This window comes from Chelon labrosus (genome assembly GCF_963514085.1).
Source record: "Chelon labrosus genome assembly, chromosome: 17".
Classification (NCBI taxonomy): Eukaryota; Metazoa; Chordata; class Actinopteri; order Mugiliformes; family Mugilidae; genus Chelon; species Chelon labrosus.
The window spans coordinates 20,831,283-20,843,812 of NC_140350.1; the positions used below are offsets into that span (position 1 = coordinate 20,831,283).

The 12,530-nt window shown below is 39.9% G+C and overlaps 2 protein-coding genes across 2 annotated transcripts; both read right to left on the minus strand.

Annotated features, from left to right (window-relative positions):
- Positions 1-57: 57 nt before the first annotated feature.
- Positions 58-4,513, minus strand: vps26c (VPS26 endosomal protein sorting factor C). The gene is made up of 8 exons (XM_084565576.1): positions 3,967-4,513; positions 2,251-2,394; positions 1,501-1,650; positions 1,323-1,403; positions 909-983; positions 673-823; positions 447-599; positions 58-369 (listed from the first exon to the last, which is right to left on the minus strand). The coding sequence occupies exons 1-8, from the start codon at positions 4,021-4,023 to the stop codon at positions 287-289; spliced, it is 894 nt and encodes a 297-aa protein (XP_084421702.1). The 5' UTR covers positions 4,024-4,513; the 3' UTR covers positions 58-286.
- A 1,988-nt stretch (positions 4,514-6,501) lies between these two features.
- kcnj15 (potassium inwardly rectifying channel subfamily J member 15) lies at positions 6,502-7,839 on the minus strand (the record flags this gene model as incomplete). Its single annotated transcript, XM_084564061.1, has 1 exon — positions 6,502-7,839. One exon carries the CDS (start codon positions 7,837-7,839, stop codon positions 6,817-6,819), a length of 1,023 nt encoding a protein of 340 aa, XP_084420187.1. The 3' UTR covers positions 6,502-6,816.
- Positions 7,840-12,530: the final 4,691 nt, after the last annotated feature.

Consider the following 12,530-nt stretch of genomic DNA (forward strand, 5'->3'; position numbering starts at 1 on the left):
ATAGGTCAGTCGTACGTTATTATGCAAAACATCAAAATTCAATCAAAAGAAGAAGAAATTCTGACGTTTAGTTTGACAAAAAAGTGACATTTATTTTACAGAAATATAACTTTAAAAACACTTTTGGTCACGTAATTAATGATAGAGTGATTTTCTAGGTTGGCATCTTTTCTTTCCGCGGCTTTGTTGCCTGTTGAGGACAGTTCAGATCTCCATGGAAACAGGTCAAGCCCGCACAGGACACGTGTTTGTACGAGAGAGTCCACAGGCCTCCGGTGAACTTGTCTCAGAGTCTGGAGAGCTTCAGGGGGAAGTTCTCTGTGATCAGATGATCGTCGTGAAGCACGATGACGATGTTGACTTCAAACTCTGCAGGACAGAAACATAAACTTTTAAATTCTCTTTAAGTTGAGGAATGAAAGTAGTTCAAGAACGGTTTCACTGACCAACTTTGAAGTTGGTGGTCTCCAGTGTGGGGCAGGTGAACAGTCGGGGGAAGACCATGTAGATGGGAATGGGGAGGCCGTGGCAGACGTCGCCTTCGGCTATCTGGATGTTCTGGATCTCCGTGGCGTCTCTGGCGTAACCTTCAGCGCAACCTGAACGCAGCGGACGACTCAGAAAACCTGCAGCTACGAACGAACGCGGTCACCTCGCGGGCGTGAAACTCACCACAGGTCTCCACCCGCACAAGCTGCAGCTCGATGCTCTTGATGGGGACGTCCGAGTTCTCCACCATCACCTCTCCGGTCAGCGGCTGGTTGATCACACAGTTGGTGGCGTCTAAATGGCCTTTGATCAGAAACTTTGGCAGCGAACTCCTCTGAAGACACAAACAATAAGAAGTCGGTCCTCTCGGTGCAGCTTTAAAACGAAACTAAATCAAGAGTATTAAACATTTTTCTCACCTCACGGATGTTCTGCAGAGTGTCTGGAGTGATGGTGAAGTTGACGGGAGTGGGGACGACTTTAGATTTCTGCGGCTGGAAGTTAAACAGCGACAGATTTTACACACGTTCGTTGAAATAACTTCCAGATTACGAGACTTTACGGCCGAGAACCAAAGGGCATTTAAGGTAGAGACAGAACAAACCGGCATCAAAGGAACACCGACAACTAGGCCGATTGTAACATAAAGTTGCTCTTGAATACGCCACAAAGATTATAGCCAACAACTGGTACATACTGTACTTTCTGAGCCTTCATGGTAATAACTCCTCACACCAGCAGGTGGCAGTAGTCCGTACACAGTTACAGTCTGTGTGAACCTTTTAGTTTTTCTTATAAACGTGACCACACTACACCAGGTGTGTTTCACTCACCTGACTGTGAATGATGAACTCACAGCTCCTGCTCAGGTCTTTGGCCAACAGGGAGCGCTTCATGTCACAGCGGAGGGTGTACTGAGGAGACAACAGACAAAAGATTGTAGTTCCCCATCTTAACTCAACCCGATTCTGCTCCTCTTGAGTTCTTCACTGGGACTGAGAACAGCCTCACCTGAATGTTGACGAAGACGCCGTGGTAGGTCTCGTACAGCACCTTGTTGCCTTTCGTGAGGAGAGGAAACTCAAAGGGGATCTCGGTCTTGCCTCCTGGGATTTTTCCTGCCTTGGCCACCTCGATGTTGCTGCTGATCAGCTGGATGGGCTGCAACACGTCACAATCTGATTAATACGAGCGCCTTTACGTTTTCAGATTACTACTGTCAACATTTCTAGTCTTTAAAAGCACCTGAATTAAGTTTTTAGCTGGTTTGAAATTATGAAAAAGCACACAGAAGGGTTGAAGATGAATTAATGTTAAATAAAAGATATTAATTATGTGGGGCAAGATTTGTTTTGGCTGATATTTTTGCAAGTAGAACGTATTTGGGTTTAAGACGGTGCCTTGGACGTATATACACAAAGATGACCATCCAGATATACACGGACCAAATCAATAATCAAGATTATATTAATGCGGCGAACAAAAACACACTGTCAGTTACAAACACACACTTTTTGACACACTTCTGAGTCACACAGCAGACTCACTGGGTGTTGAAACCCTTGGTACAAATCATCCATCTCCATAATCCTAAGAAAAACCACTGTAAATATAAATTAATTATCAATTATTATAATTTGACTGGGGTTGTTTGCTGTTTAATTGTCGTCTGCTTCTCGTATTCTGTCTTTTTGCCGGTGAATCTGATTCGGAAAGGCGTCTGCTCGCGCTGACAAAGACGCCGGACGGTTCGCGGCTCACCTTGACGGAGTTGTAGAAGGCCTCGAAGACGCCGACGCTCTTGGAGCTCAGCTGCAGGTTCACCAGTCCCTCCATGTTCAGAGAGATGCCGTGGTGCTGCAGCGCCTCCTTACACATCAGCACGATGACGCCGGCCACCACTTCCTGCGCACAAAAACAACACTCGCTCAGGTACGGTCTGCCGTGGAGCCGCTGGTGTTGACGGACAACGAGTTTGTGTCTAAAAAAATATCATGCATCACATCTTGAATAAAATGCTTCTTATCTTAACTGATCAGTGGACATTAAAACTAAACGCCCTTAGTTGTGGTAGTAACACAGCAGGTAACAGAGGAGGTTATGGAAACTGACGCAGCAACAGTTGCAAAAGTGGCAGTAACATATGGCAGTGAAGCGAATAACTCTGATGATCTCATAACAATGTAAAGTTCTTCTGGGAAATCTGGCTCCCGCATTTATGTGGATGTTATTTTGATTTTACCACCACGTGAACACTGTTGCAGACCAAACACACGTCCATTTACAACAGCTGTTACGTCCCTGTGTTTTTTATTCATTCATTCATCGTCTATAACCGGTTGTCCTGTGAAGAGTCGCGGGGAGAGGCTGGAGCCTATCCCAGATGTCATGAGGCGAGAGGCGGGGTACACCCTGGACAGGTCTCCAGTCCATCACAGGGCTAACACAGAGACACAGACAACCATTCACACTCACACCTACGGCTAATTTAGAATCACTAATTAACCTAACCAGCATGTCTTTGGACGGTGGGAGGAAGCTGGAGTACCTGGAGAGAACCCACGCAGACACAGGGAGAACATGCAAACTCCTGCGTGTGTTTTTTTGGTGGATTAATAGGCTTACTCGTCCTAATCTGCTACACCTGAGGTGTGGATAAAAGGTCATGGCTGGAAAGGCCTAAGAAGACGCCACTTCTTGGCTGCATAAGTTCACTGTGTCTCATCCGTGGCCTTGTCTTTTATGAAATAAGACCCTTTATAAGTCTGTCTTTTGTTGGACCTTTCAGGAGTGGACAGGGGTCAGCATGGACAACCTGACTGGTCTCCACAGCCCATGCTCTGACCTTTTCAGTAATATGAGCTACAGAAGGACCACATTCATCAGCTGAGTACATCTCACCTGCTGGTCAGTGTTTAGTTTTGTTTTGTTTTGTTTTGTTTTTTTTACTTCACCTGCGAAGTTAGTGGTCATAATGTTATGGCTGATTGGTGTATAGCATTACACCCAGAATGCTCCTGTGTGTTTTTGATGCCCTTATCAATGGTGCTGTTGACACATGTGGGCTGGAACAAACTGAACTCAAGTAAGAGTTCAAGTAGTAGAAGTAGCAACAGGGTTAGCCACTCTACTGGTAGTAACAGGTAGGTAGTATCATTTATAGAGTTATTATTATTATTATTATTACTATTAGTAGTAGTAGTAGCAGTATATTAGTAGTAGTACTGTTATTTTTCCCTGTAGTTGATTCACTGGCACAGAATTTGAAAGGTTAGATCAGCTGCTGGTCATGTGACAGCAACTCCTCCTAGCTAGCAGGCTAACTAACACGCTAGCAGGCTAACTAACACGCTAGCTCATGCACTGATTTAGCGTCAGTTACGTTATAAATGCAGACAGAAAGGTTAACGTCAACATTAGCTGACCGCGCTAAACACACCGTTTGCTAGCTGACTGTGGCTAAAGGTAGCTACTTACCCCTTCTCGATACACTTTGTTCGCTCTTTTTAGTCGTATATCCAAAGTGACACTCATGTCTGACTATTTGACACAACAGATAAATGTGCTAATAGATTATTTATCGCTCCTCCTGGTTCATGCAGCCCGTGCACACAAGTAGAGTAGAGTTTTATATGTGTTAGCTTAGCTTGAGCTGCGTACGCTAGTGACAACAACACGATATCCGGTCGACCACTTCACAATAAAATCTTCAACCGTTATCCCGACACGTTCTTCCGGTTTAATAACTTTCAAAGTAAAAGTGGAATTTCGAAATTCTGAGTTTTACGTATCCTCACACGACAACCAATGAAGGAAAACTAACTGAATTTATTTAGTTTAAGTACACACAGTTATTTTATTTTATTTTATTTTTTTACTTTATTTTAGGGCTGCAGTTGCTTTACTAATTAGTTTTTTTTCCACATATGGAAAAACCTCAAAAATAAGATGCACAGTAAAACTGAAGCTTAACTGATAAGTAATTTATCTGGAAGTGTGACAAAGGTATAAATGACATAATAACTTTGGAACTACAACTGTGACAAAGGTCTAGATAATAAATATTATAATATAATATATTATTATAATAATAACTTCGCTGATTCATTTGATAAAATAGGGGGTTATAAGGTGTCACACCATTATCCAGGTCTGGTTATCAGCAGGTATTGCTGATTGCTGCCATAGAGTTCACACAGCATTAAGTGCATTTCATTGATAATTAATACATTTTGTATAAACATCATGTAATGGAATATTTTTACTCCACAGGTCATAAAACTAGTCACACATTGCATAATAGCACTTGAATGTTCTTTTTTTTTTTATCTGTTTTCTGCAAGTCATTGAACAGTGAAGACATTTAGAGGTCAAAATGTCCTTTGAGACATTTTCAGACAGAGTTTTCCACATTCTGAATAGGAAAGGATGTTGCATTAAGTTTGCATGTAAATGAATATTTTTAAAATATGACTCGCATAGGTAATTAACTCACTGGTGGAAATCACGTTATGATTATATAAGCTATAAAATCTCAGGATGGCAGCCACCGGATTTGATCTACGGGAAGTTAATAAGCTTGTGAACTGGCCAACAAATAAACTGTAGATCAAAGAGTTACGTCTTTATCTCTGACAGTAAAACATCAGCTGCTGTGGACTGACAGATTGTTTGGACCCAATACAATTGTCAAAGGCCATCTCGATCTTTCTGGCTGCTTCTCAGTGTTGCCACAATAAAAGCTGACAGATAACAACAACTCAGACCGTACAGCTGCTGGTCGTCCGTCTAAGTTATATTTCAGCCCATACACGCCGATTCCTCTACAATGGTGGAAATGTTCACTGACAGAATCATCAGCAAAATGCACTCAAAGCACCAGAAGTATTTTTGAATAAAACGGATTTATGTGAAAATAACTATTTACTTACCTTTGAAGATATGAAGCTCGTTAAATGCATGAAAATTGTATTCATTTATGGTATTATAGGGTCAATGTTGTCTCAAAGCTATCCCTTCATGCACTGGGGATTTTCTCCATCCACAAAAAGTACACATAACACTTTCATATTTACGCAATAAGGAAACATTTATTTACAAAATATACATTTGTTTGCCTCCATCCCCATGTTCAATGTAATATTACTGTATACCATCATAATCTAGATATATGTCTGTCATAAAACACAACGTGCAAAGCTTTACATTTCTTTTCTAGGAATAATATCGCATACAAAGTGTTAGCCATCCAAATTCAGTAACAGTGGACATCAGCACCTGACCTGTAGCTGTGTAATAAGCACTTTATACTCACATAGATTCCATAATAATGTGAAAAGGCACAGGCTGTTTTGCTTTTTTGGGGGGATAAAATGCTTCACATCAGTTTCATCTCGTTTAGAACAGACGTATAATGCTAATGGATTAGCCTAGCTCAGCGCAATTACTGAAAACAGATTAGAGCTGCTAAAAGTTTATAAAAGTTAAAAGCATTTGTCATATAATAAAAAATATATTTGTCATTTTAATGTTTATAACACAAAGAAAGCAAACTGAAGTTTCATCTAGTTTAGAACAGACGTATAATGCTAATGGGTTAGCCTAGCTTAGCGCAATTACTGAAAACAGATTAGAGCTGCTAAAAGTTAAAGTTAAAAGCATTTGTCATATAATAAAACATATATTTGTTATTTGTTATTTTAATGTTTATAACACACAGAAAGCAAACTGACTGCCAGCAAGACCACAAATGTCCTGCTAGCTCTTTTCGTGTTAAGCTAGGCTAAACATCTTTCTCTGCCCAAATTTGCCCACAAACCACAAACTGTTGTTTTTACAATATGGAATTGGCTCAGAATATACAATTATACAACAACATTTTGGTGTGTTTTGGGTTTTTTTTTGCCTTTAAACAAAGCTAGTTGTTTTCCTCTGTTTCCAGTCTTTGTGTAAAGCTAAGCTAACCAGCAGATGTAAACATAGCATCAACCATCTAACTCTCAAAAACTGCAATAATAACTCCCCTTTAGCAATTTATTTAAACAATAAACTATACATCAGTCTCAATAAACACTGAATCTAAAAAAGATGTATTTAATTACTAAGTATAAAAAGGCCAAAACCCTTTTACTAAAACCCAGACAACAAAAAAGCAAACAGTCTTTTCAATACAGAGCACTCTGGTATATTTGACTAACGTAAGACTTCAATTTCCATATACTAACAAATGACTGATTAAATTTAATAAATAAAATGTGTTGAATATTTGTCAGGTTTTGAAGTATTCTTATGAAAAACGGGACCGAATCACTTTAGTGCAAGTATCCTCTAGTCCCTCTTATAGTCCTCCTCCAGTTTCAGCTTCTCTCTGTTGTTGCAGAGAGAAGCTGCTTCGTTGCTCACTTGTACCTTGTCAAAGAAGTTGAAATCTGCCACAAAGCGGCCGCGAGTGGTGCTGAACAACACCGGCTTGAACTCGCACCCCCACAGGATCTCCTGAGGGACGTAGGAGGTGCGGCTCTGACACGTGGCCGCCGTCGACTCCATGGTGGCATTGAGGGTGACGACCAGCTCAAACTCACGATTTAGCAGGTTGTCCGCGGTGAGTCCCGCCAGGGGACTGTGCTCGTCCAGAACGTGGTAGAAGGTGAGCGGGAGGATGAGGAAAGGGCACTCTGCACTGGAGTCCATGTAGAAGTCCACAGAGCTCTGGTGGACTTGTGTCTTCTCGCCTTCCTCCGTCACATTTGACTGAAGGAGCTTTCCAGTTAGCTGACACTGGATCAAAAGGCTCTTCCTCATGTTGGCCACTCTCACCATCAGACACAGCTTGCCTTTGTGCCAACAGATCACTGCCGACTGGCTGAACTTGATGGTCTCCGCTCTTTTCTTGGGCCTCGCCAGTTTGGCTAGAAAGGCTCCGGTGACAAAGATCTCAGCCAGGCCAGTGATGACGAGCTGAGCCACCAGAGTGAAGATAGCCAGAGGACATTCCTCAGAGATATAACGAAAGCCATAACCGATGGTGGTCTGCGATTCCAGAGAGAACAGGAAGGCTCCGGTGAGCGTCTGAACGTTCATCACACAGAGTGTGTGGTTGGGGTTCAGACCAGCATCTAAGTCTCCGTTGCCCATGCCGATGAAGTAAAAGATGACTCCGAAGATGAACCAGGTCATGACGAAGGTGGAGGCAAACAGAGTCAGTTTGTAGCGCCACTTCATGTCCACCACAGTGGTCCAGAGGTCGTGCAGGTACAGCTTCACCATGCCCTCCACATTGTCAATCCTCACGTTGTTGTGGCCGTCCTTGGTCACAATCCTTCGCCGGGTCTCTGCCTTCTTGATGATCATGTTGCTCTGGTTAAATTAAAACTGTCAGACTTCTGAGGTTTTAGTTTGGCATTACCAGTAGACGAGCTGACAAAAGATACAAAAAAAGATATGATTAATATCTCGCCATCAAAACACATTTGCTGAACCAAAGTCAGCAACCACTTAACACTTATTATTATTCATAAATGTGATTTAACAGGGATAAATTACAAATATTAACCATATATGATGTTTATATTTCTAGCAGTTGGAATAAAGTAAACATCTGTTTGAAGTATTTTAAATAGTTAAGTAGTCACAGTAGCAAGATTTCCAGGCTTGCAGATATTTTTGGTGTTATTGTCTCGGTCTTTCTCTCAGATTTCTGTCTCTTCTCCAGTACAATGAGGGCAGGGGGAGTTTAATGGGAGGTGCTCGACTTACCTGCCATGGTTACTCTGGATAACCCACACAACTCAGAGTTGTGTTGCAGACTTACTACAAATAAAATCAATTCCAAAGAAAACTGGTTCTGTCCATAACATGTACGCCCTGATTCTAATTCAGTTAAAAGTTTTGTACTTTTACTTTTACACTACAATTAAAAGAGATATAGCCTCTATAACACTTTGAAATTCAAAGCTTTGTTGCGGATTAAATAACCAAAATGGAAAATCCAGGCAGAGTTGAAATAGTCAGTCAACTAAGGAATTATTCTTATTCAGTAGATATTATGTTAGGAGTCAAACATTTATCAATTGTCAGGGAAGTGTTGAAAAGTTGAAAGCTAATCCGGGTGGAGCCCTCTCCGACTACTTCTTCATACAGCGGTGTATAGATATGCATCAGACGTTACTGTTGCACAGTAACATTTGTAGTGTTGTGGCATTTTGTGCAATCTTACGGTCTGAAAAAGCTTTTAAACTCTATCATTCCCTCAAACAAAACCATTAAAGGGTCGGCGATGAAAGTAAATTTAAAGTAGAGATTTGTAAGAGATCACAGAATCAGCTGACCTGATTTCCTTGGGCAGAGGAAATATACCTCAATAAACTAGTTTATGTCAAAACTATCTATTGTACAGATATGATAAAAATGTATACCTATAAAACATCCCATTTTTGTATTATTTCCTTTAAAGTTAGTCAAGATTTGTGAGTATTGCAGAGATTTCAATGCAAAATATTACAGTTTTGTGTATAGTCACCGTAATAGTCATATGGTGATATAAAATAGCAGTTTTACTTGTGACAATGTTGAAAGTTAACCTCATAGTAAACCATTGCAGGAGTCCGTGAACAGCTTTAATCATTGACTGCTTAATAAATCTGTATTATACTCACATCCTGCTGCACTGCTTTGTTGAGTAGATTGTCTTCACTCGCCGCTGGGTCACAAATAATCTGTAAGACGAAGCTGCCTGAGAATATCTAGTTCAGTGTCTCCTTTCTCCTATTGTCCCAAGTTGTGAGCTCTGAACTTTGGCACAGTGGTATTCAGAGGCTGGAACGGAGATGAGACAAAGCCGGGCTGTAAACGTGGATCTACATGTGAGTTGGCTTTTATCCCCCCACCTCCAGCCGTCACGTCCTCTACCTGTCCACAGGTGGGAACAACACCTCTGTACACTTAAGTTTGTTGTGCTCCTTTTATGATTGTTGTTGATTTACACACACGCCCACATTTACAGCTTCCAGTAGTTCTCTGAAGGGTTTTATGAACGCTTGGTGTTGCTACAAATAATAGTTTCACCAACTTGTAACTGGATCTGGAGAAGGCTAACAATATTTAAAATATATCAAATATTAAAGAACTAAAATTACTGATAGTAGTTGAATCAGGAGAAAAATATAAAGTATTGAAAGGGATTAAAGTGTAGTTTATCAAATTTAAAGAGCTCTATCACCTTTTGACCTTCAAACTCACCTTCATATGCACCGCTTGTGGAGTGAGTCTCAAGATTGAAAAATAAAAACAAGAAAACCAAGCACTAATCTGCAGAAAGAGAAAGAGTGTCTGATAAATGAATACCTAGGTACGACCATGATGGATTGGTCTCTTGTAGTCATCATAGATTTATTTATTTTTTATCCAAAACTCTGCGTTGAATCTGCACCCTCCAAAGTCTGTCCTTGTGTGTTAGCCTGGCTTAATGCAAACACATTATATATTTATTTAATTTTTTTCTGACAAACACCAACATGTAGCTGCTAGCAAGAACACAAATGTCCTGCTGGCTCTGTTTCTGTTAGCCATTAGAGCAAAGACTGAAAAAAGGTTAGAACCACTAGCCTGTAAAAAGTTTAAAGTGAAATTAAAAAAAACAAAAACACATTAATAACACATTATATTTGTTATTTAATGCATTCTGACAAACAGCCACAATTGATGTGGTCTGCTAGCAAGAACACAAATGTCCTGCTAGCTCTCTTCCTGTTAAGCTAGGCTATTCTTGTGTGTTAGCCTATCTTAGCGCAAAAACAGAAAACAGGTTAAAACAACTAGCTTGTGAAATGTTTATAGAAGTGAAGAAAAAAAAAACATATTAATACCACAGTATATCACATTATATATTATTTAAATGATTTCTGACAAAGAGACACATGTAAGTCTGCTAGCAAGAACACAAATGTCCTGCTAGCTCTGTTCCTGTTAAGCTAGGCTATTCTTGTGTGTTAGCCTATCTTAGCGCAAAAACAGAAAACAGGTTAAAACAACTAGCTTGTGAAATGTTTATAGAAGTGAAGAAAAAAAATATTAATACCACAGTATATCACATTATATATTATTTAAATGATTTCTGACAAAGAGACATGTAAGTCTGCTAGCAAGAACACAAATGTCCTGCTAGCTCTGTTCCTGTTAAGCTAGGCTATCCTATGTGTTAGCTGTTAGACCAAAGACTGAAAAAAGGTTAGAACTACTGGCCTGTAAAAAGTTTATCAAAGTGAAATAATAATAATAAAAAACATATTAATAGCACATTGTATTTGTTATTTAATGCTTTCTGACAAACAGCCACAATTCATGTGGTCTGCTAACAAGAACACAAATGTCTTGCTAGCTCTTGTGTTAGCCTAGCTTAGCGCAAAGACAGAAAACAGGTTTGAACTACTAGCTTGTGAAAAGTTTGTATACGTGAAGGAAAAAACCCCACAGTATATCACATTATATATTTATTTAAATGAGTTCTGACAAAGAGACAAGTGTAGTCTGCTAGCAAGAGCACAAATGTCCCACTCTTTTCCCGCGCAAATAGCCTACAGAAGTTCACGTTGAAACTGCGTCAGAAAGGTAGTAATTAAACTGTTTGGTCATTTTAGGGCATGTACTTTGTGGTGCTGTTAAACTGGATTGAATTAAACATTAAAAGTGTTTGTTATTTAGTCTAACTCACTGATTAAATGGGGTTGCCAAAATAATAGAAACACAATAAAATTCAGTAGTAGGCTAGACTTAGACTTAGATAAACTTTATTGATCCACAAGGGAAATTGCTTGGTTACAGTAGCTTAGTTGTCCATAAAAAACACACTCTTAAGAACCTCAGATAAAAAGAAAAGATTAAATTAAATAAAATAGAAATAAAAAATAAGTAGAATAAGATCTAGTAACATAAAATAGAAATAGTATAAGCCAAAATGAACAAATTATCAAATTAGAATATGAACAAATGTACAAGAAATGGAAGAATATAAATATAAATTATATATACAGGGTAAGGTGTAAGGTGCAGTAGTGTCCATTAACATTAATAACAATGAGTTATCTGTCACAGAAAGGTGAGTTGTTGTACAACTGGACAGAGAATGGTATGAAAGTAGTCCTGTAGCGTTCAGTGTGGGAGCGGAGCTGGATCAGTCTGTTGGAGAATGAGCTCCGCTGCCCCTCTATTGTCTGGTGTAGTGGATGTGACGGATTGTCCATGATAGAGAGCAGTTTGTCCAGTGTCCTCCTGTCCCTCACTGAGACAAACGTCTCCAACTTACTGCCAATCACATGACCAGCCTTTCGGATCAATTTGTCGATCCTACTTATGTCCTTTTTGTTGGTGCTGCTCCCCCAACAAACCACAGCAAAGTACAGGGCACTCACAACAACAGTCTGGTAGAACATCTCCAGCAACTTGCTACTACAAACCACAGCCTCCACAATGAAAATATCTCTCATTGTTAAGACTAGAATACATTTATTTTCACTAGTGGAGCGAAGCAACGGCAAATAAACAACCAGACCAGTTCAGTCCAATTCCACCAAGCATTTAGAGGAGCAAGTTGTTTTAGAGTCAATGATTCAAGCACTGAATGGATTTGCAGTGACCTCCTTAGTGTCAGGAAATGTGTATAAACCTAGTATACAGTCAATGGTATAAACATATAAAAAAGGAGTAGGTGTCATGAGTGAAAGGAGCTTCAGTGTCGGCCAAAGTGTGTCACAAAATATGTTTATTAGAATGAATTTAAAGGAGGAGATAACAGGGATATAAACAGACGTCCTGATTGAAGCTGAAGTGTCGGCTGAACATGTTGTAACCGTTACAGCACGTGTTCAATGTTCCTTTAAGATCTTTATGACCTTGGATCGCTCGCTTCAGCTTTGTCATTAACCTCATTGTTATTTTCCACATTCCTGACAGCTAGGTAGGTGTGTAAATGTGTAAGTGTGTGTGTGTGTGCTGCTAAGGTCTGAGAACATTTCCTTGTTTCTTCAAAGTTGTTCTTCACAAAATCC

Bases quoted from the DNA above. Each gene is read 5' to 3' on its own strand.
- vps26c (XM_084565576.1), bottom strand. From the start codon at position 4,023: ATGAGTGTCACTTTGGATATACGACTAAAAAGAGCGAACAAAGTGTAT. The intron at 1,651-2,250 runs GTGAGCCGCGAA...GACGTGTTGCAG, and splicing joins CCTTCTACAACTCCGTCAAG to CCCATCCAGCTGATCAGCAG. The intron at 1,404-1,500 runs GTGAGGCTGTTC...TTGTCTCCTCAG, and splicing joins GCGTCTTCGTCAACATTCAG to TACACCCTCCGCTGTGACAT.